This window comes from Cuculus canorus, chromosome Z (genome assembly GCF_017976375.1).
Source record: "Cuculus canorus isolate bCucCan1 chromosome Z, bCucCan1.pri, whole genome shotgun sequence".
In the NCBI taxonomy this organism is placed as follows: domain Eukaryota; kingdom Metazoa; phylum Chordata; class Aves; order Cuculiformes; family Cuculidae; genus Cuculus; species Cuculus canorus.
Genome location: NC_071441.1, coordinates 37,060,154 through 37,077,670, shown reverse-complemented (window position 1 = coordinate 37,077,670; position 17,517 = coordinate 37,060,154). Strand labels below are relative to the sequence as shown.

The window sequence follows — 17,517 nt, the reverse complement described above, 5'->3', positions numbered from 1 at the left end:
TGGAATTATAAACCAAGTTTTCTATCAGCCCTGCCTGTGTACACCACAAAGTCTAAGTCTCAGACCCTTTGCAGCAAAATTGTTGCACAGAATTAGTCCCATTCACATCCAGTACTCCACACAAATTTGGTCAGACCACTTATGATCAGTTCTGACTAAAAAATCCAATTTATGAGAAGAACTTGTAAAAGAAAATGTAAACCAGTTCATCATAGAGACTCCAATGGAAACTGGTCTGTGATTATAGTCTCCTATCTTCACATCAAATAGGACAGAAAATCTAACGCTTGTTCTGCCCTATGGAAGAAAATCTCAGCTCTGTTTGACTGCCTGTGGTACATAATAATGTCGTGAAGAGGTTTTCATTATCTGCATTAGCTAGGGCTCACATTTCTGTAGCTGAATCATTGCAATGAATAGATAGAATCATAGAATCATAGAATAGTTTGGGTTCAAAGGGATCTTAAAGATCATCTAGTTCCAACACCCCTGCCATGGGCAGGGATATCCCACTAAATCAGGCTGCCCAAGGCCCAATCCAACTTGGCCTTGAACATCTCCAGGGATGGGGCATCCACAGCTTCCCTGGGCAACCTGTGCCAGTGCCTCATCACTCTCATGGTGAAGAAATTCTTCCTAATGTCCAGTCTAAATCTGCCCCTCTCCAGTTTATATCCATTCCCTCTGGTCATATCCCCACAGGCCTTTATGAATAGCCACTCTCCAGCCTTCCTGTAGCCCCTTCAGGTACTGGAAGGTCGCTATAAGATCTCCTCTGAGCCTTCTCTTCTCCAGGCTGAACAAGCCCAAATCTCTCAGCCTGTCCTCATAGGGAAAGTGCTCCAGCCCTCCGATCACCTTTGTAGCCCTCCTCTGGACCCATTCCAACAGCTCTATATCCTTCTTACAGGATGATTGTAAGATTGTTCTTACAGTTGAGGATTCCAGAACTGGACATCTGGTATTCCAGACTGGAATCTGGTATTCCAGATGAGGTCTCGCAAGAGAGGAATAGAGGGGCAGAATCACTTCCCTTGACCTGCTGGCCATCCCTCCTTTGATGCAGTCCAGGATACGATTGGCCTTCTGGGCTACGAGGGCATATTGCCAGCTCATGTCAAGCCTTTCATCAACCACCACCTCAAATCCTTCTCTGCAGGGCTGCTCTCAAGCACATCATCCTCCATCGTGTACTGAAATCGGGCATTGCCCCAACCCAGGTGCAGGGCCTTACACTTGACCTTGTTGAACCTCATGAGGTTCTCAGAGGCCCACTTCTCCAGTCCGTCCAGGTCCCTTCGGATGACATACCGTCCTTCCGATGTGGTAACTACACCACTCAGCTTGGTGTCATCTGCAAACTTGCTGAGGGTGCACTCAATCTCGTTGTCAATATCATTGATAAAGATATTGAACAGCACCGTTCCCAGTACAGATCCCTGGGGAACACCACTCGTCATGGATCTCCATCTGGACTTTAAGCGATTGACCACTACTCTTTGACTATGACCACCCAACCAGTTTCTTATCCACCTTACCGTCCACCCATCAAATCCATATCTCTCCAATTTAGAGAGAAGAATGTTGTGGGGGACTGTGTCAAAGGCTTTAAAGAAGTCCAGATAGATCACATCCATCGGTTTACCCATGGCCACTGCTGTGGTTACCCCATCATAGAAAGCCACTAAGTTGGTCATACAGGACTTGCCCCTTGTAAAGCCATGCCAGATGCCATTAATCACCTCCCTGTCCTCCATATGCTTTAGCATAGCTTCTAGGAGGATCTGTTCCACGCTCTTCCCAGGCACAGAGATGAGGCTGACAGGTTGGTAGCTCTCAGGGTCGTCTTTTCTACCCTTTTTAAAAATGGGCACAATGTTACCCTACTTCCAGTCGCCAGGGACTTCTCCAGAAGCCTAGTTAATACTAGTTAATAGTATCCTGAATAGTATCCAGTGAGCATGCTCCCTTTTCCAACAGTTTTAACAGCCTCATCTGGTCAGGATAAATCATAATCAGCACAGACATCTGCATTATGGTGTTCTAGCCAATCAGTTAAAAAGTAAAGGAGCAGGAGCATAAGCTTTATATAGGGTATTCGTCAGGTACCATATGTGCCACGTACCTAATGCGTGGGAGATGAAATGGAATGAGCACTTAGTTTTAAAGGTGACTATTTAAGATTTATGAACTGCTACCAGGGCATCCTGCTCCTGGTGCAGCAGATTAGGAACAGTAAGGAAGGAGATATTTCCCACAAGAATAAGCATGACCATACATACTTCCAGTCTATCTCCCCTCTTCCTCATTCATCCCCTCATGATGGTCCTGGGACCTCAAATTCTTGAGTTAGAGGTTGGGCAGGAGTAAAATTTGAGGAGAAATGAAACAGAAGGGAAGAAAAAAGTGCTTATCAAAGAAGCACAAAGCAAGACTAGGCTGCAGGAGCAGAAAAAAAGAGCACTGAATGGTCTGGAAAACAGTTGTAATGAAATGGCTAAACTGTACTAGATGAACAAATAATCTGTTGCATAACTGGGCCACTACTGCAAGAAAAATAAAAATACACGATGCCTAGCAATGTAAATACAAACAGATCATCCGAAATTCAGCACTTCTAATATTTTTTCCATTCTCTAATGTGAGCAGACATCCTTAAGGGAAGAAATACAAATTTTTGTGTGGTATATCCTTCTCTGGAATAGACTCTATAATATGGGTAAAGTCGGTTCTTATGTAGGTGAAATAGAACAGCCATTCCTTTGTTTCATAGTCACAGCGGATGTCCTTTGTAAGGTCTTACCTATAAACTTGCCTTGTCTGAAGTAGCTGAATTGGTACAATTTTCAGCTATACTCATTTAAGGGTACTTTCATTAACCTTTTACTAAGTGCTCTACAGCATACTTTACTTTGATCTTTAAACAATGAGAAATAAGCAGTAGAAAAACTGTGAATGCGTATTCCCAAATGTGCTTTATAACAATGAAATTATAAGGTTATTATTATCTTAAAAAGACTTGAACTATTGTATCTTGAAGTTAAAAAATGACTTTGTTTTTCACACACTTACAAATCTGCACCCACACTAAATTACGTAGTACCTAAAGTGATCTTTATGTACAGATAGCTAAGTAAAATAATACTTACCTTTTGAAACATCAAAGTAGTTTTTGACAAATTTAGACACGTAAAAGAACTCAGAAACAATATTTTTGTTCCTGACCTCATTGAATTCACTGGTAAAATTCTGAAAGTTTGCATGCATAAAAATATGCAGACATGAGTATCACTCTACAAGTATGGAAATTTCTAGGTTTTATCGCTTCCTATTTTAGTATCTTTAGCACTACCACGTTAAAGGTCACTGACAACGTGGGTGTGCTGTTGGCAGAAGCTGACTGCAATGGGTACCATTATTATTTAAAAACCAGACATACAGGTAGCTGCAGATTCTTATCTTAACTCCATCTTCCATAGACCTAAATGATTTTATCCTCAGTGAGAAGCCTTGGCAGCTTTTTCCTGCTATATCCCACTATATCATTTGTCTGCTGAGTCTTTCAAAACTCTTAAAAAGGAAACCTATCCAGAATTTAAAAGATGGAGAGCATGACCTTTCCCTTCTCCCTGACCTCCTTCTGTTGAAGTAGCTAATGGAAATTTAAGTAGCGAATTATGCTGTTACAATACCATCCTCATAAGTGAAACCACATTTCATTCCTTCACCTCATCCTAAGAGAAGAAATACCACTAGAAATTCTCACAGGAGACGATTGTCACAAGAGACAATAATATTCTTCAAAAGAAAACTACTGAACTGACAGAGCAATACACTTGCTTCAGTACCGGTGACAGGAGCTGAAATTCTCCTTAAGACCTCCAATCCCAAATTCTCCCTATTAACGCTCACTTGAATACTCTTCACTCCTGCTAAAGAAACAGAACTCTTAGGCTTTCCCCCTAGAACAGAGATGGATTTTGGCTCAAGGTCAATCAGAACCATACAGGAATGGAACCTACATGTCCTGATTACCAGTCCTTTACTTTAAGCACAAGACATCTGTCAGAAGCATTGCACTCTATTTCTTCTGAGAGGCATAAAAAGTAAAGGGATTATCACCATATTCACTTTTGGAGCAATTGTACATATTTCTTCCTTTATTCCTCTGTTAAAAGTAAGCATTTTGAAAAAAGTTAATGGAGGATCATTTGTAGGTCTATTTGAGCTGATAAAAGTGGCCAAAAGAAATAGTAAGAAAATGGTGTCTCCAAAGAGCAATTATTATTTATTTTTATTATTTTAACATGCATTTTATTTTTAAGCTGTTACCCAGTGCAAGTGATGGTCTGCCCAACAGTATATTTGCTTTGCAAATGTGGAACCAAAATTTAACTCTCCTCAGTTTGTTAAAGGATTGATTCAACTAGTGTTAGACCCCATTTTCTCATGAAAAATAATGCGCTGCTTAGATCTGTTAAAGAATATTTTAGACTTGACCGTGTAGCAAAATGCATTTTTTTGGCATAGTCAAGGAGCAAAGACTGTTCTTTTCTTAAACATATGCTATTTGTCACAACACATCCAAGTGCTTTTTTTAAGTAAGACACTAACATTAGGAAACCTGTTCTTAGTATCTTCTCTTTCAGCAGAATGTTCCAATCTCTAGAAACACTGTTGGCATAAATTTATTTAATAAGAAAACATGAGAGATATTGATTGCTTTTTAAAACAATGCTTACTTTTTGTCTGCCTACCAGTTATAATAAAATCAAGACTTTTTACTAGCTTCCTTATGCACACAGTACTAATGCTGACTTCACTCAGCATTGAAACACTCACAGTCTTCAGAAAAAAAACATTTCTGTGGAGTTGCTATTATCCCTATTACCTCCAATAACTGCAGAGTCACTTCTGTTTGCATTAGCTAAGGGCTCTCCCTCATCTATTGATCCAGAGTGATCTGCAGAAGAAAAAAAAGGAAAGTGACAAGTAAAAGAAACATTTTCAAGAAGTTTTCACATGTTGTAACTCATCTACAGTACAGCCCAGTGGCAGTAATGTGGGTCTGTAAGCATGCAAAGAACAGTGATGCAGATAGTATTTTGCAAACGTGAAGAGAAAAATGTAAGTATTCAGAGGAAAAGAGAAGGGCTAGATAAAAGGAATTAAGTGCAGTTAAAAGGTAATTATTTTATAAACTGCTCCTGAGATGTTAATCCACATGAAAAAAAAAAAAAAAAAAAAGTTGTGATTCAGGACAAGACTATTCTATTTAGATTTTGCTTCAGAGATCTGTACAAGCGATAACCATATGCCACCTGCAAATGAATGGGTTGTTTCACTTGATGTTGAGTCAGCTCCAGTTAAAGTACCACAGTTGGATTCAGTGAAGCGTCCCTTTACAATGACAGAGGCTGAGCTGCTGTGGTGCAGTGCGGCCTTCAAAGGAGCAATGTGGTTGAACTGCACTGAAGACAGACATCCAATAAACCCCTGAGAGCTTGCTTTCATAGTCTCTTCATCTACATCGCTGTTTTCTGTTAATCAAAAGGAACAGAACACAATTAATCATAGTGCAAATGTACAAAATAAAGTGACAGAAGAATAAATGAATAATTAACCTATGTTCCTCTGAGTGTGCGTGAGTTACAGCAACATATGTAGATTCACTGAATCCCCTTCTCGTTTATCTTTAATGAAAAGAGAGTCAGATACATTCAAATGGCTTCAGATTTTTTTTTACAGGTGACAGTTGCTAATCTGCTTAGGGAAACGCTTTTAACTTACAACAACAAGTTCCAAAGCAAAAATATTCGAACATAACTAAAATATTTAAATTAAAATGCAACACTTTTTTATTCTTCAAAAAGATAAGGATGAAGTATGCATTCATGAAAAATACATATTTTATTAGATTTCGTCTCATAAATATGTACATTATTGGATCATATTCGTTCCATAGATTCATATATCTACTCCATCCTATCATCACCAAGGCTGTCAAAACAAAAACTCTCTGAACACCTCAGATCTTGGAAATCCATCAATATATTTTCCGTGAAATTCTAAAAACTGAATGTTGTTATAATTCATTATACATATTAGACATGATACCATTATCTGTTAATCAAAAAAAACCCAGAAAACAAAAAAAAAAAAAAGAAAAAAAACCCTCTTAATCTCTAGCTGCCTTTCTGAGTCTATGTATGTACCCTGTCAGAGTTCTCTATTTATTCACCAGCTAAGGATCTCTAATGCACTGCTTTGGCATTGGAAAACACTTTATTTACTCTGGCAGTTCTGATTTAAGCAAAAACTCTGGAAGTACTAATTACTCAAAGGAGACTCCTAAGGGAATCAAGTTTTCAAGTTTTGTGTAAATAAAATGAGAATTTTATTTCATTCATTTCAACCTCCAGCTTATCCTAGAATCCATGAATGGACTTGTGATCTTTACAATGGTTACAAAACCAATTTTAAATATCAGTGTACAATGCAGTCAACAATACAATCAGCCTAATAGTGAAAATCAGGCTAATGTGTTTTGCTAGAATGTTGCAAATGTGCACAGCAGTATTTTCTTCAAATACTCTCTGCTGCAAGGTTCAAGTATTATTAGATAGACAGATGTCAGGCAAAAGTCTGCTCATCTGACAATGATGGATTATAACATTTTCAGATGTTTGACTGTCTTTGTTCTCTCTGTAGCCTACAGTGCTTCTGGTCGTTGCCTAACCACAGTGAAGGATCTGATAGATCTGGATGGCTTAAGAAAAGAACTACGCTAAGATGACAAGTAAAGATATTGAAAGTGCCTCGTGATAAACATATATCTCCAAACATAAGTAGAATTGAAAATCTCAAAAGTGAAATATTTTCTGTTATTTTGTAGTTTCCTATACAGAGCATTTGGAAAATATTGGATGTGTATAATAGAAAAAGAAATCAGCTGTTTAAAATCCTTACAGTTCATCTGACTCATTAATTAGAAAATACTGTAGGGATAGAGTAAAGCAATCTTGCCAGTAAAAGTGATAAGGTTTAGGGAAGATAAACCCTTCTCTGCTTTAGTGCTTTAGTCAAATTTAACTGACTAAAAATGACACATACAAATTATATGAGAATGTATTTTATAATAAATTGCAGTTACACATCTTTATAGCAATTTCTTTGCTAAGTGTACTCATTTTTTTTAGCAAATACAGACAAAATTATTCCTCCTACATTACCTTCTTCAAAAAAAGAAACCCTAAGAGCAAAAAACAAACTCAGTAACCCTCTTTCTTGAATTCTGCTTCAGCCATCTTTACTTTGCAAAGTAATACTGAAAGTCAGCAGACATATAGTTCCTAACAGAACATTTTAAGACAACAAATGTGCAACCAAAAGACTAGCTTTGACATTTCCACTTTTATGATGTTGAAGTTTTCAAAATTTTACAGGTACATTGTTTTTTGTCTCAAAATCAGCATGTCCATAATACAGTGGGTCTACTATTTTATGATGCATTGGGCTCAAAGAGTTAGAGTAAATGGGGTTACACCAGGCTGGCAGAGGGGTTCTGTGGGTCCAATTTTAGAGCCAAAGCTCTTCAATGTTTTCATAAATAATCTGGAAGCAAAAGTCAAATGTACATTAATAAAGTAAGTTAGTGGTACTAGATTAAAAGGGGCTGTGGAGTCCCCTGAAGGTAGAGAGGCCTTATAGGGAGGTCTGGCTAGACCTGACAGCTGGGCAACCACCAACAGTATGAAATTTAAGAAAAGCAAGTGCTGGATTCTGCACCTGGGACAGGGTAATCCTTGTTATACATGCAAACGGGAGGACAAGAGGGAGGAGAGCAGCCTCACAGAAAGAGATCTGGGTGTTTGGGTTGATGTCAAGCTTAATATGAGCCAACCATGTGCTCTGGCAGCCAAAAGGACCAACCATTCCTGAGATGCATCAAGCACAGCATAGCCAGGTGCTTGAGGGAGGTGATTGTTCCACTCTACACTGCAGTGGTGTGACTCAGCCTCCACTACTGTGTGCAGTTTTGGGTGCCTCAGCGTAAGGACAGCCATCTATTTGAGTGTGTCCAGAGCAGGGTGACCAACATGGTGAAAGATTTCAAGGGCAATATTCACGAAGAGTGGCTGAGGTCCCTCAGTTTGTTCAGCTTGAAGGAGAGAAGTCTGAGAGGTGATCTTATGACAGTCTACAGCTTCCTCAAGACCAGTGGAGGGGAAGAGGCTGATTTCCTCTCTCTGGTAAACACCAATAGGCCAAAAGGAAAAGGAATGAACTTGCATCAGAGGAAGTCCAGCTTGGACACTAGGAAAGTTTCTATACTGAGTGGGTGGTCAGTCACTGGAACAGGCTTCCCGGGGAAGTGATCATGTCACCAAGCCTGGCAGAATTCAAGAAGCATCTGGACAACTCTCTTAGTGGTATGGTTTAGTGTTAGGTAGTCCTGTGAGGAGCAGGCGGTTGAATGATTCTCACAGGTCCTTTCCAACTTGAGGTATTGTATGATTCTATGATTCTTTGAATCTACTCAGTCGAAAAAAATTAATACGTATTTGACTTTCACAGTTAAACTACCAGCTGGAGGTACTAACAATGTGCTTGGAATGGACCAGCATTTGTGTAAGTCACATATGTGCAACAAGCCTGTATTGGTAGGATTTTTTTATTATGGACAGACTTTCTGCATTAAAAGTGCTAATTACAGTTAAGACTAACTACATCTATACACCTGCTGATTTCAGGGAAATCACATGTGGTTGGCTAGTTGAGTTTTTTTTTTCTCTGTAGTTAATATGTGACCACATAAATGCCATTCACTGTCACTTTTTTAAAAATACAAACAAAGAAACAATTAAATAAAACATTATTTTACTATAGTTTGCTTATGATTCAGATTGAAGAGATCAGGAGAATATAAATTACTGAAAAATATGTAAACAATTACTCCTCTGATTTTTGTGCACAAAAGAATATCCTTTAAAAGCACTCCAAAACAAGTCTAGGTCCCTTTTCCTTAGTTTGTTATTTGCTTCAAGACTTCACTGCTGACAAAAAACGCCAGTATAGAAAGCAATTATATTAACATGGTGTAATAGGTAGTTCTGCGATTGAGACTTTTTCTGCTTTTTCAACAATACAAATACAGCAATCAGGAGTCATCAGTGGGTGTTATTTGTGGAATTGTCACTTGTCACACTGCTGAGACCAAGCGGAAAAAACTTTAAAATAAAACCCTATAAGGCAAATATTTTGGCAAAAGAAACATGTCATCAAACTAAATCATCTCCACAAAATACCTAAACTGACTTTTTAAACACAAGTATTTTGCTCAAGGCTGCAAAACTGTAAAAATTTTCTTTCCCCACATAATCATCTTGAAAAGCTTCTGTATTGAAAGCAAGCCTTGGCAAGCTTAGCTGACTAAATTAATAATCTGATAAAAAAATAAAAAAATGTTTTGTATAAATTTGCTGGAGTACAATTAAATGCATTTTAAATTCTGGGACCTGCATCAAACCGCATATCTTACACTAACAGTCTTATTTTAAAGTGTTTTCTAAACCAGCTTTAAAATATTTAATTTTACTATTTTATTTTTACATCAGTTCCCAAATTCATATGGCAGAAAAAGCTGCATAAAAAGAAACTAATATTTTCAAAGCAACTATTATGTAGCATGCAGCATCACTGCAACACTTGTTTGGAAGTACCCAGAGATCATTCTTTTAAAAGCTGGTTTTCAATTAGCAGTATGAGTTAACACTATATTTTTACATATTGGTGGAACAACGAGAGAGTTTTGGAATTCTATTATTCTCTGATGAATAAAACTATAATAATAAAAGGTATTAAGGAAGCTGTGCTATTTTTAATTATCTTCCAAGATATTTCCATGAAGACAGAACTAAATTATACAGTCTTATAATTTCAGGGACAAATAAACCAATATAAGAAAGACAATTTAGAATGGAATTGTTTGAATACACATAAATTCCATTTCAAATGTGGGTACAACATATTTCACTGGTTTAAATTAGGCCTTCTTATTGAGAGTCTAGCAAAAATTTGGTTTTATTTATTACACAAATAACCCATTTTTATATTGTTGGAGATGTCCACATTCAATGGTACGCTTTTGTTTAAGTGGATTAGCTTAAAATCACACACTCTCTTAAGCTGTTGAAAATTTGAGTATAAATCAGACCTAAATAAAGTATGCTGAAACGCTATCTTTATCTCAGTTGGCATGGGAAAGTTCACAACTGTCACTGAAGAAAAACTTCTATAGCCAGCCTCCTCCCAGGGAAGGCTAGGAAGCTATATCCTGGGAAAATGCAGCTCTACTCTACAGAAGTAAATTACTTCCTCAGTAGGGTGCTGTAGAAAGAGAGGTTTCTACAGCTTTCCTAAAGTGTTGGATATTTTGAGAGAAACTGCATTCTTAGAAGGAATAAAAAAACCATAAGAAAACCTTTGGCTTTTATCCTGTGAACTCTCTGGCTGACTGTGCTGCTTCTTTTTTTTCCCTCACAACATATCCTTCATGTATTTTGCTGAGTCCCAATAGCCTAGCTCCCTGACTATTCTGTCACAATGTTGCATAACATAAATTCAGAAGTATTTAAATTGGAAGGCTTAGATTCTAGGAACTGAGGAAGAATACTGACCAGGTTTTTTTTCCTGGAACTGAAAAACAGTCCAGCAGCTAACTCTCAGATTTTCTTTCAACAAAAACCCTAAGCTATGTATACCTGCAGAAGAGCTCAGACAAGTATTTCACCAACTGAAGATAATTCTTATTAAATCTGTATCTTTCTGGCCCACTTTAAAACTTGTGGGGGTTTCCTAACAACATTTCAAAGCAGGAAATACATGATTTAGTATGTTGTTACTCCAGTTTAGACCTCTTCACTGCAGCAAACACTCATTACTTTTTTCCACTGCCTTCACAAAATCTCTTCCATCTCTAGACATATCTTCATAGGAAGCTGGACCTCAAAGCAGTCAAATTTATAAAAGAAACAGCATCTCTTCAATGTCAGCTCTCTTTTGAAAGGGAGATAAGTATAACATATATTTTTTTCATGTCAGATTCTGTAGACAGAGCTAAAGTGGGCTGATATCCTTGCAGGTTGTTCACAATTCCATGCTTCACACTACTGGGATGATATGAAGCCATCATAAAACTGAAAATTCCTACCTCTGAACTTCTATAACAGTGTGGTTTCTTTGGAAGAAATAATATTGGCCTTAATTGAAAGAGACTACATTTTGCCTAGAAATATGCATTTTATTACATTGTATGAATACATTTTTAAGTAAATTGATGCAAAATTTGATACCGAATTTCATAACACACATGATAAAACCTTTATTTCTGTACTGGTCACTGTAGTATTAAACTCCTCTGAGTGTAACTGCAATGGACTACTACACTTCAAAACCCTAGAAAATGTTGATTCAGTTTTATCATTGATTTGTGAGGTTTTGAAATATTTTAAATCATTGTCTTCTAGTACTTCATATGTCGGCCAATATTGCTTTAAAGTTATGCACAAACTACCACTGTGTTTTCCACTCTCTGTGCATATTTACATACCAGTGCTTTCCTGGGCTTTGTGTTCTATAAAGAAGACCTACATTTCAAAATTAATATATATTTCTGTTTGTGTTAGAGGTCCTTAGTTATTTTTTGAATAAGAAAACATATCAGCCACACCGAAACAGTTCCAAGCAATCACAACTAAACAATAATTACAATTTTTTTAAAAGCCCAGAAATGTGTTCTTTAAATATCATTCTTTGATACTCTTAAGACACTTAGCATCTGGTTACAATAATTATGAAAACAATTACTGTATTCATTCTATTATACATTCAAAATTATTCATCCACTTATTCTTGCTAACACTCTCTGAACAGAAAACCACAACTATCTATTATATGGATAAGAAATTAGCTCAATATCAGTATAGACTGGAGGATGAATGGATTGAGAATAGCCCTGAGGAGAAGGACTTGGGGATAATGGTGGATGAAAAATTGAATATAAACTGGAAATGTATGCTCACATGCCAGAAGACCAGCTGTACAAAAAGAAGTATGGCCAGCACATTGAAGAAAGTGATTGTGCCCCTTTTAACCACCCTTATGGTTGCGAGTAAAAGACAAACAAGAATCTGTTAAAGCACATCAAAAGGAGGGCCATAAATATGGCCAGAAAGTTGGAACAGCTCTCCTATGAAGATATGCTGAGAGAGATAAGGTTGTTCAGCTTGAATAAGTCTCCGGGGAGGACTTATTGCAGCCTTTCAATATCTAAAAGCAGCTTATAAGAAAAATGAAGAGATTTTTTTTACAACAGTCTATATGACAGGGTAAGGAGTGACAGTTTTAAACTGAAAGAGGGTAGATTTAGATTAGACATAAGGAAAATGTGGGTTTGGGTTTTTTTTTATGATGAGCACGGTGAGACACTAGTACATGTTGCTCAGAGAAGCTGTGGATGCTCCATCATTGCCAGTGTTCACAGTCAAGTTATATGGGGCTTTGAGCAATTTGACCCAGTGAAAGGTGTCCCTGCCTATGACACAGGGATTAGAACAAAATGATCTTTTAAAATTTCTTCCAACTTAAACCATTCTGTGGTTCTATGAACTTACGCACCAGCCTACTAAAGTAATTACACTTGAAATATCACTTTAAAGTTTCTTTCAATTAATCTACTTGCATATCTACTTTTCCAAACAATTATTGGTGAGAAATCATCTTAACTTGTCTGTTGTGAAACTGAACTGAAGATTTAATTAAGTCCTTTTTGCTATCTAAGATACAGGAGAGGGTATGTATGGAGATGATTTGTGTGTATGCACGTGTGTTTATGCACACCTATATGTAACAGAAAAAATTAAACTACACTTTTTACTGAGAATAGGGTTGAAAACTAATTTAATACATGTTTAGGTTTGGATTTCAATTATTTGAATGCAGATAGAGGTCATACAGAACCTGGTGGAGACTTACTGCCTCTTACCCAGAGGCATGATGGACTATTTCAGATAATGCTTTGCTTCTCAGCAGGAGATTATTTGGGATAACATAACAGAATTTTCTACCATCATAGCCAGGACACTATTTCTGGGATTATTACAATGGTAGAAACATTGATTTATCAAAGCTGTAACGATATTCCCAAAGATACTATACAGAAAGTGGTAGATATATGGATCCTGAAAGGGCATCTCAGGCACACAGCAATAAAATTCTTCTAAACTAAGCCACATACAACTGAATGTAAAGAAAACAGTTATTCAAACTTTTACTTTAGGGTAGGTTTATATAAAGCACGTAAATAGTTCCTATAAGCCTGGGGGAACAAGATAAAGAAATATATTGTCTATATCAAGTTGAGATGAAAACTCAATTTCTTTTATGTCACACATAACAGTTTTCTGAATTTATATCTGCAAAAGGCCTTTGTTAACACTTTGGACTAATTTAAGAGATTTTAAAGGATGAGAAACCATTACTCCTTTACAGGCAGTTTACTGGCTAAATGTTCAAGCACCAAACAGAGAGGAAGGCAGTTCATTTGCTAGATCAAGTTTTATAATTTCTGTTGAAAAAGGCATTTATTAAAAATAAACAGAATTGCTTTTAGTCATGGTGAGAATTTGTGTGTCATATGAAATTGTAAACATTTAAGATCTATAAATTTAGATCTAATCTTTTCCAATAATCTATATTTTCCTAAAGCTATTTATTCTACACTTAGTCCTAGACTACTTGTAGAAGTATGTATATAATGTCTAACTACAACACGGTAAAAAAGATCAGAGTAGTCTTAGTTGCTATATGTCACAAACTATACCAGCTCTGTTTTCATATTTTTGCAACAAAAAGTGCTGTTAGAAGAATAATACAGAAATTAGCATTTCCTGGGTATGGGAATGCAGCAACACAGACTTTAAAGTACTTTAAAGAAAGAGAGATATCCTTTAACTTTCTGCCAACATCACATCTTTCTCTGTCATTCAATTTTGCCAATGTGACAAATATAAAAATAATAAGATCTTAAGAATAATAGTTCCAACTATCCTATTTTAGCAAGATTGAAAAAACGGTAATTGTATATAGGTAAATTCCATTCTGATCATTACTACAAAGAAATGGACAGCTTTTGATGAGTCACCGCTAGACATATTATTTTGTCATAGCTTTTATAAGTGACTCCAACAACTTCTTTTGCTTACATTAACTTGTCCCTATCTATTTACCTCAAAATCTAATCACTGGAAGTTTTTTTCAAATATGGTAACGATTAATAGTATTCTATGGCCTTTGTGTATGATTCCACAGTGGTTTTTTATTTCCTGAGAGTGAAAAAAAAATGTTTCACAGTGCTTGATTGCAAAATGAGAAACAGAAGTGTGAAATTATTTTTAATGGAACCTACTTGATCATTCCCAAGAAGTACTTACCCATAATTATATTTGTATTTCAACAAGACTGAAGTTTCTACCTTGATTGTGACTTAGGGTCTAATTAAATACAAAACAACAAATGTCTTTCAGTGAGTTTAGGGTTGTTATTTCTCACGTGCTCAGATGATATTTTGATCTATGCTTTAGAAAACCTTGTGGTGTAACACTTACCTAAAATCTTGCCAAGTGTGAGAGACTTGACTGCATTGAATTCTGTGCCTGAAGACAAAATGAACTTCATTCTTTCATTCTGGTTAACCTGCAAAACAGTGCAGTGGAGAATCAAGTAGAATAACAGAAGACATATTAGTCAAAGTTTGAACAAAAAAAAAAGAACAGATAAAATCAAATTTAAAATTAAAAGGAGTTGAGAGAAGCATTTATTAGTTACAGCATAAAAACAAGTCAGGAATAGATAATCAGTTTTCTCAGATCAGTAATTATAGCTGATACTTCTTAAGAAACCCACTTAATAATGCTTTATTTATCTTATTGACTTGGCTGATTCTTTCCTTTTAAGCTATAAGATGAAACAAGTAGGAAACCTTCAGGAACATGAAAAACGCTCTTTTCATTAAAAAAGACACTCAACATTTAGTTCATAAAGATCAAACATACTGTAAATACTCTGCCCTCGGGGTATCTCTACAACTACTTGCCTTCAAGCCTTGTACCAATGCAGAATGAGGTAAACTCAGCTCCATCCTCAAAATACTAACTAGTATGATCCAGATTTTTTGAATTTTAACTGTTAAAAAATAAGACTTCTTTACATTCTAGTAGCTACTATCAGCAAATCAAATATTTCTGTGTTATCATGAATGTGCACAAAAGCCATAGATATTTTTCTCAATATTCACATTCCTTTGATGGAAAAGAGACCAGAGGAAATTAGGCATGTAGGCTTAAATTATTATCTTGTTGGAAACATATTTGCAGTGTAGTTCATAAATAAATTTGAAACAAAAAACCTCAAAATGCAAGACTCAAAACAAATTACTGTAGTCATATCTGTCACGAATTGTAAAGATTTAGTCATAAAAAAAAATTCATTGAATTTTCATATAAAATGGTGATGAGGTATTGACCTCTTGAAATACATAAGATGAATGCCAAAGAAGTCATCAAATGTAGACTTGCACTCTGCATCATGAGCCTGCTAACCCTCACTAAATTTACTTGACATATTAAAATACGATTTATTTGGAGTAATTGCCTTGTAACTATATATTTCATTTTGCTTTAGATCCTCTGTTTTTTATGATAATATACTTTTTTTTCTGCCTAACTGAATCACCTCTACAAAGAGCATTTCTTCCTCTCTGTTAATCTTCACGTGTTGCAGTTGTCCATCAGCCATGCTTTTCGTATTGACGTTGAAGACATCAGGATCTTGATGGCTGTCTAGCTTATACCTGATCTGTAAACTTCCTGCAGGAATAAACAAAGCAAAAAGGTACAGTACAATACATACACAATAGGCAGTGTAGATCATACGCAATTCCTCCTGCTTCACAGATTTATTTGAAAAGCAGCCCAAATGTTTGATTTATTTAAGGAACTGACTACCAGAAATTGACAAAATGCTTACACTATCCAGACCTGTAAACCTCTGATCAATTGACATTTCAGTAGGATGCAGTTAATGATTTCTATCTCACTTTGCGTTTCTTGTTAATAACTCCCAACACCCTGTCTGTAAACATCGCAGAGACTGTGTCACAGAAGAACACAGAGGCAATTTACAGAGTCATGTATAAAATATGTTCCAGCTGACATGATGGGGAGGGTACTACAGTTATTCTACATCCAAATCAGTATCTGTGAAACCACAGAATCTTCTTTGAACACAGAACCACTGTGACTGCAAAGACTCTTTGATAAATCCAAAGATTTAACTCAGTCTGTGGGGACTAAAAAAAAAAAAATCTAGCTGTAGAAGAAAGCATAAAAAAAAATCCAACACCCAAAGTTTTCCTTAAATGGAAATATCAATTATGTTATGCTTATTTTTACAGGGATATATGTGTATTTTCGTAAGTATGTAAGTACCTTATGAAATGACCTTGGGTTAATTTGAGAAATGGATAATGCGCTTTCAAAATGTAGGTTATTTCAATGTATATCAAGAGGATGGCGATTAATATCCCATGTGAGTAGCAGATAGATCATATACACTTGAATCTAATTTCAGACTTTTATAAAATTTAGTTTAAAATATTTTACTGCATTTTTAAAAGATTTCAGAAATAAGTATTTTTGTCAACACACAAAAAAATCCTTGGAATTACAGTAGGAGGAATGTTTTTCATTTGGAAAATATGCTTGCTGTGGCTGAAAAATAAATATGCCATTTAAAGTAACAAGAGGACAATGCTTAGTCTGTAATTCAGGTCTGGGAATCAGAATGAACCTGAATTGGCAGCTGTGACATTTGTTCATGTTTCTAGATGGTTCATCTGAGCACTCACCGTTTCTGGTGAGAATGACTGATAGATATTCCTTGTAGAAGGAGCTGATATAAAGCAGTAAGCTTGGTGTCCGTGTTGTTCGGAAGGCAAACGAAATTTCTTCCCTGTTCAGTGTCATGTCAGCATAAAAAGAAGATGCATGAGAACTGGAATTTTTAGCTAAGGTGTAGTATTCTTGAAAATTGTATGTCACAGAAGTGCCAGTCCCAAAATAGGCAGAGATCTCTGAAACAAAAAACATTTAAGTTTTTAAATATCATGCAAACAATACTAGAGTTCGTTTTTTTTCCTGCCACAAGACAAAATGAAATATGTTATTAACTATTATGATATAGCTGAAAAAGAAATATAAATGGGACTACTATTTAGAACTATAGAGGAAAATAAGATGCAACCTGGGCTAGAGAAAAAGCCCAGTTAGATATGTATCTTAACTATCTGTTGCATTAATTACTTCTCTTTGCCTAGTTTTGAACATGTTTTCTGCTTCGTTTTTTTTTTTTTTTTGATCCATGTCCTCAAGCTCTATGTGTCCTGCCTTGTATATATAC

General features: G+C 36.1%; 1 protein-coding gene across 2 annotated transcripts in view; it reads right to left on the bottom strand.

Moving 5' to 3' along the window:
• CNTNAP4 (contactin associated protein family member 4) overlaps nt 1–17,517 on the bottom strand; it is a 241,731-nt gene that overhangs the window by 10,706 nt on the left and 213,508 nt on the right. For both annotated transcript variants that reach the window (XM_009561651.2, XM_054054947.1), the window contains 5 exons: nt 16,967–17,191; nt 15,793–15,926; nt 14,667–14,754; nt 5,322–5,540; nt 4,892–4,963 (listed from right to left, as the gene is read on the bottom strand). In XM_009561651.2, the coding sequence (XP_009559946.2) occupies nt 4,892–4,963; nt 5,322–5,540; nt 14,667–14,754; nt 15,793–15,926; nt 16,967–17,191 (738 nt within the window). The remainder of the gene's footprint in view (nt 1–4,891; nt 4,964–5,321; nt 5,541–14,666; nt 14,755–15,792; nt 15,927–16,966; nt 17,192–17,517) is intronic.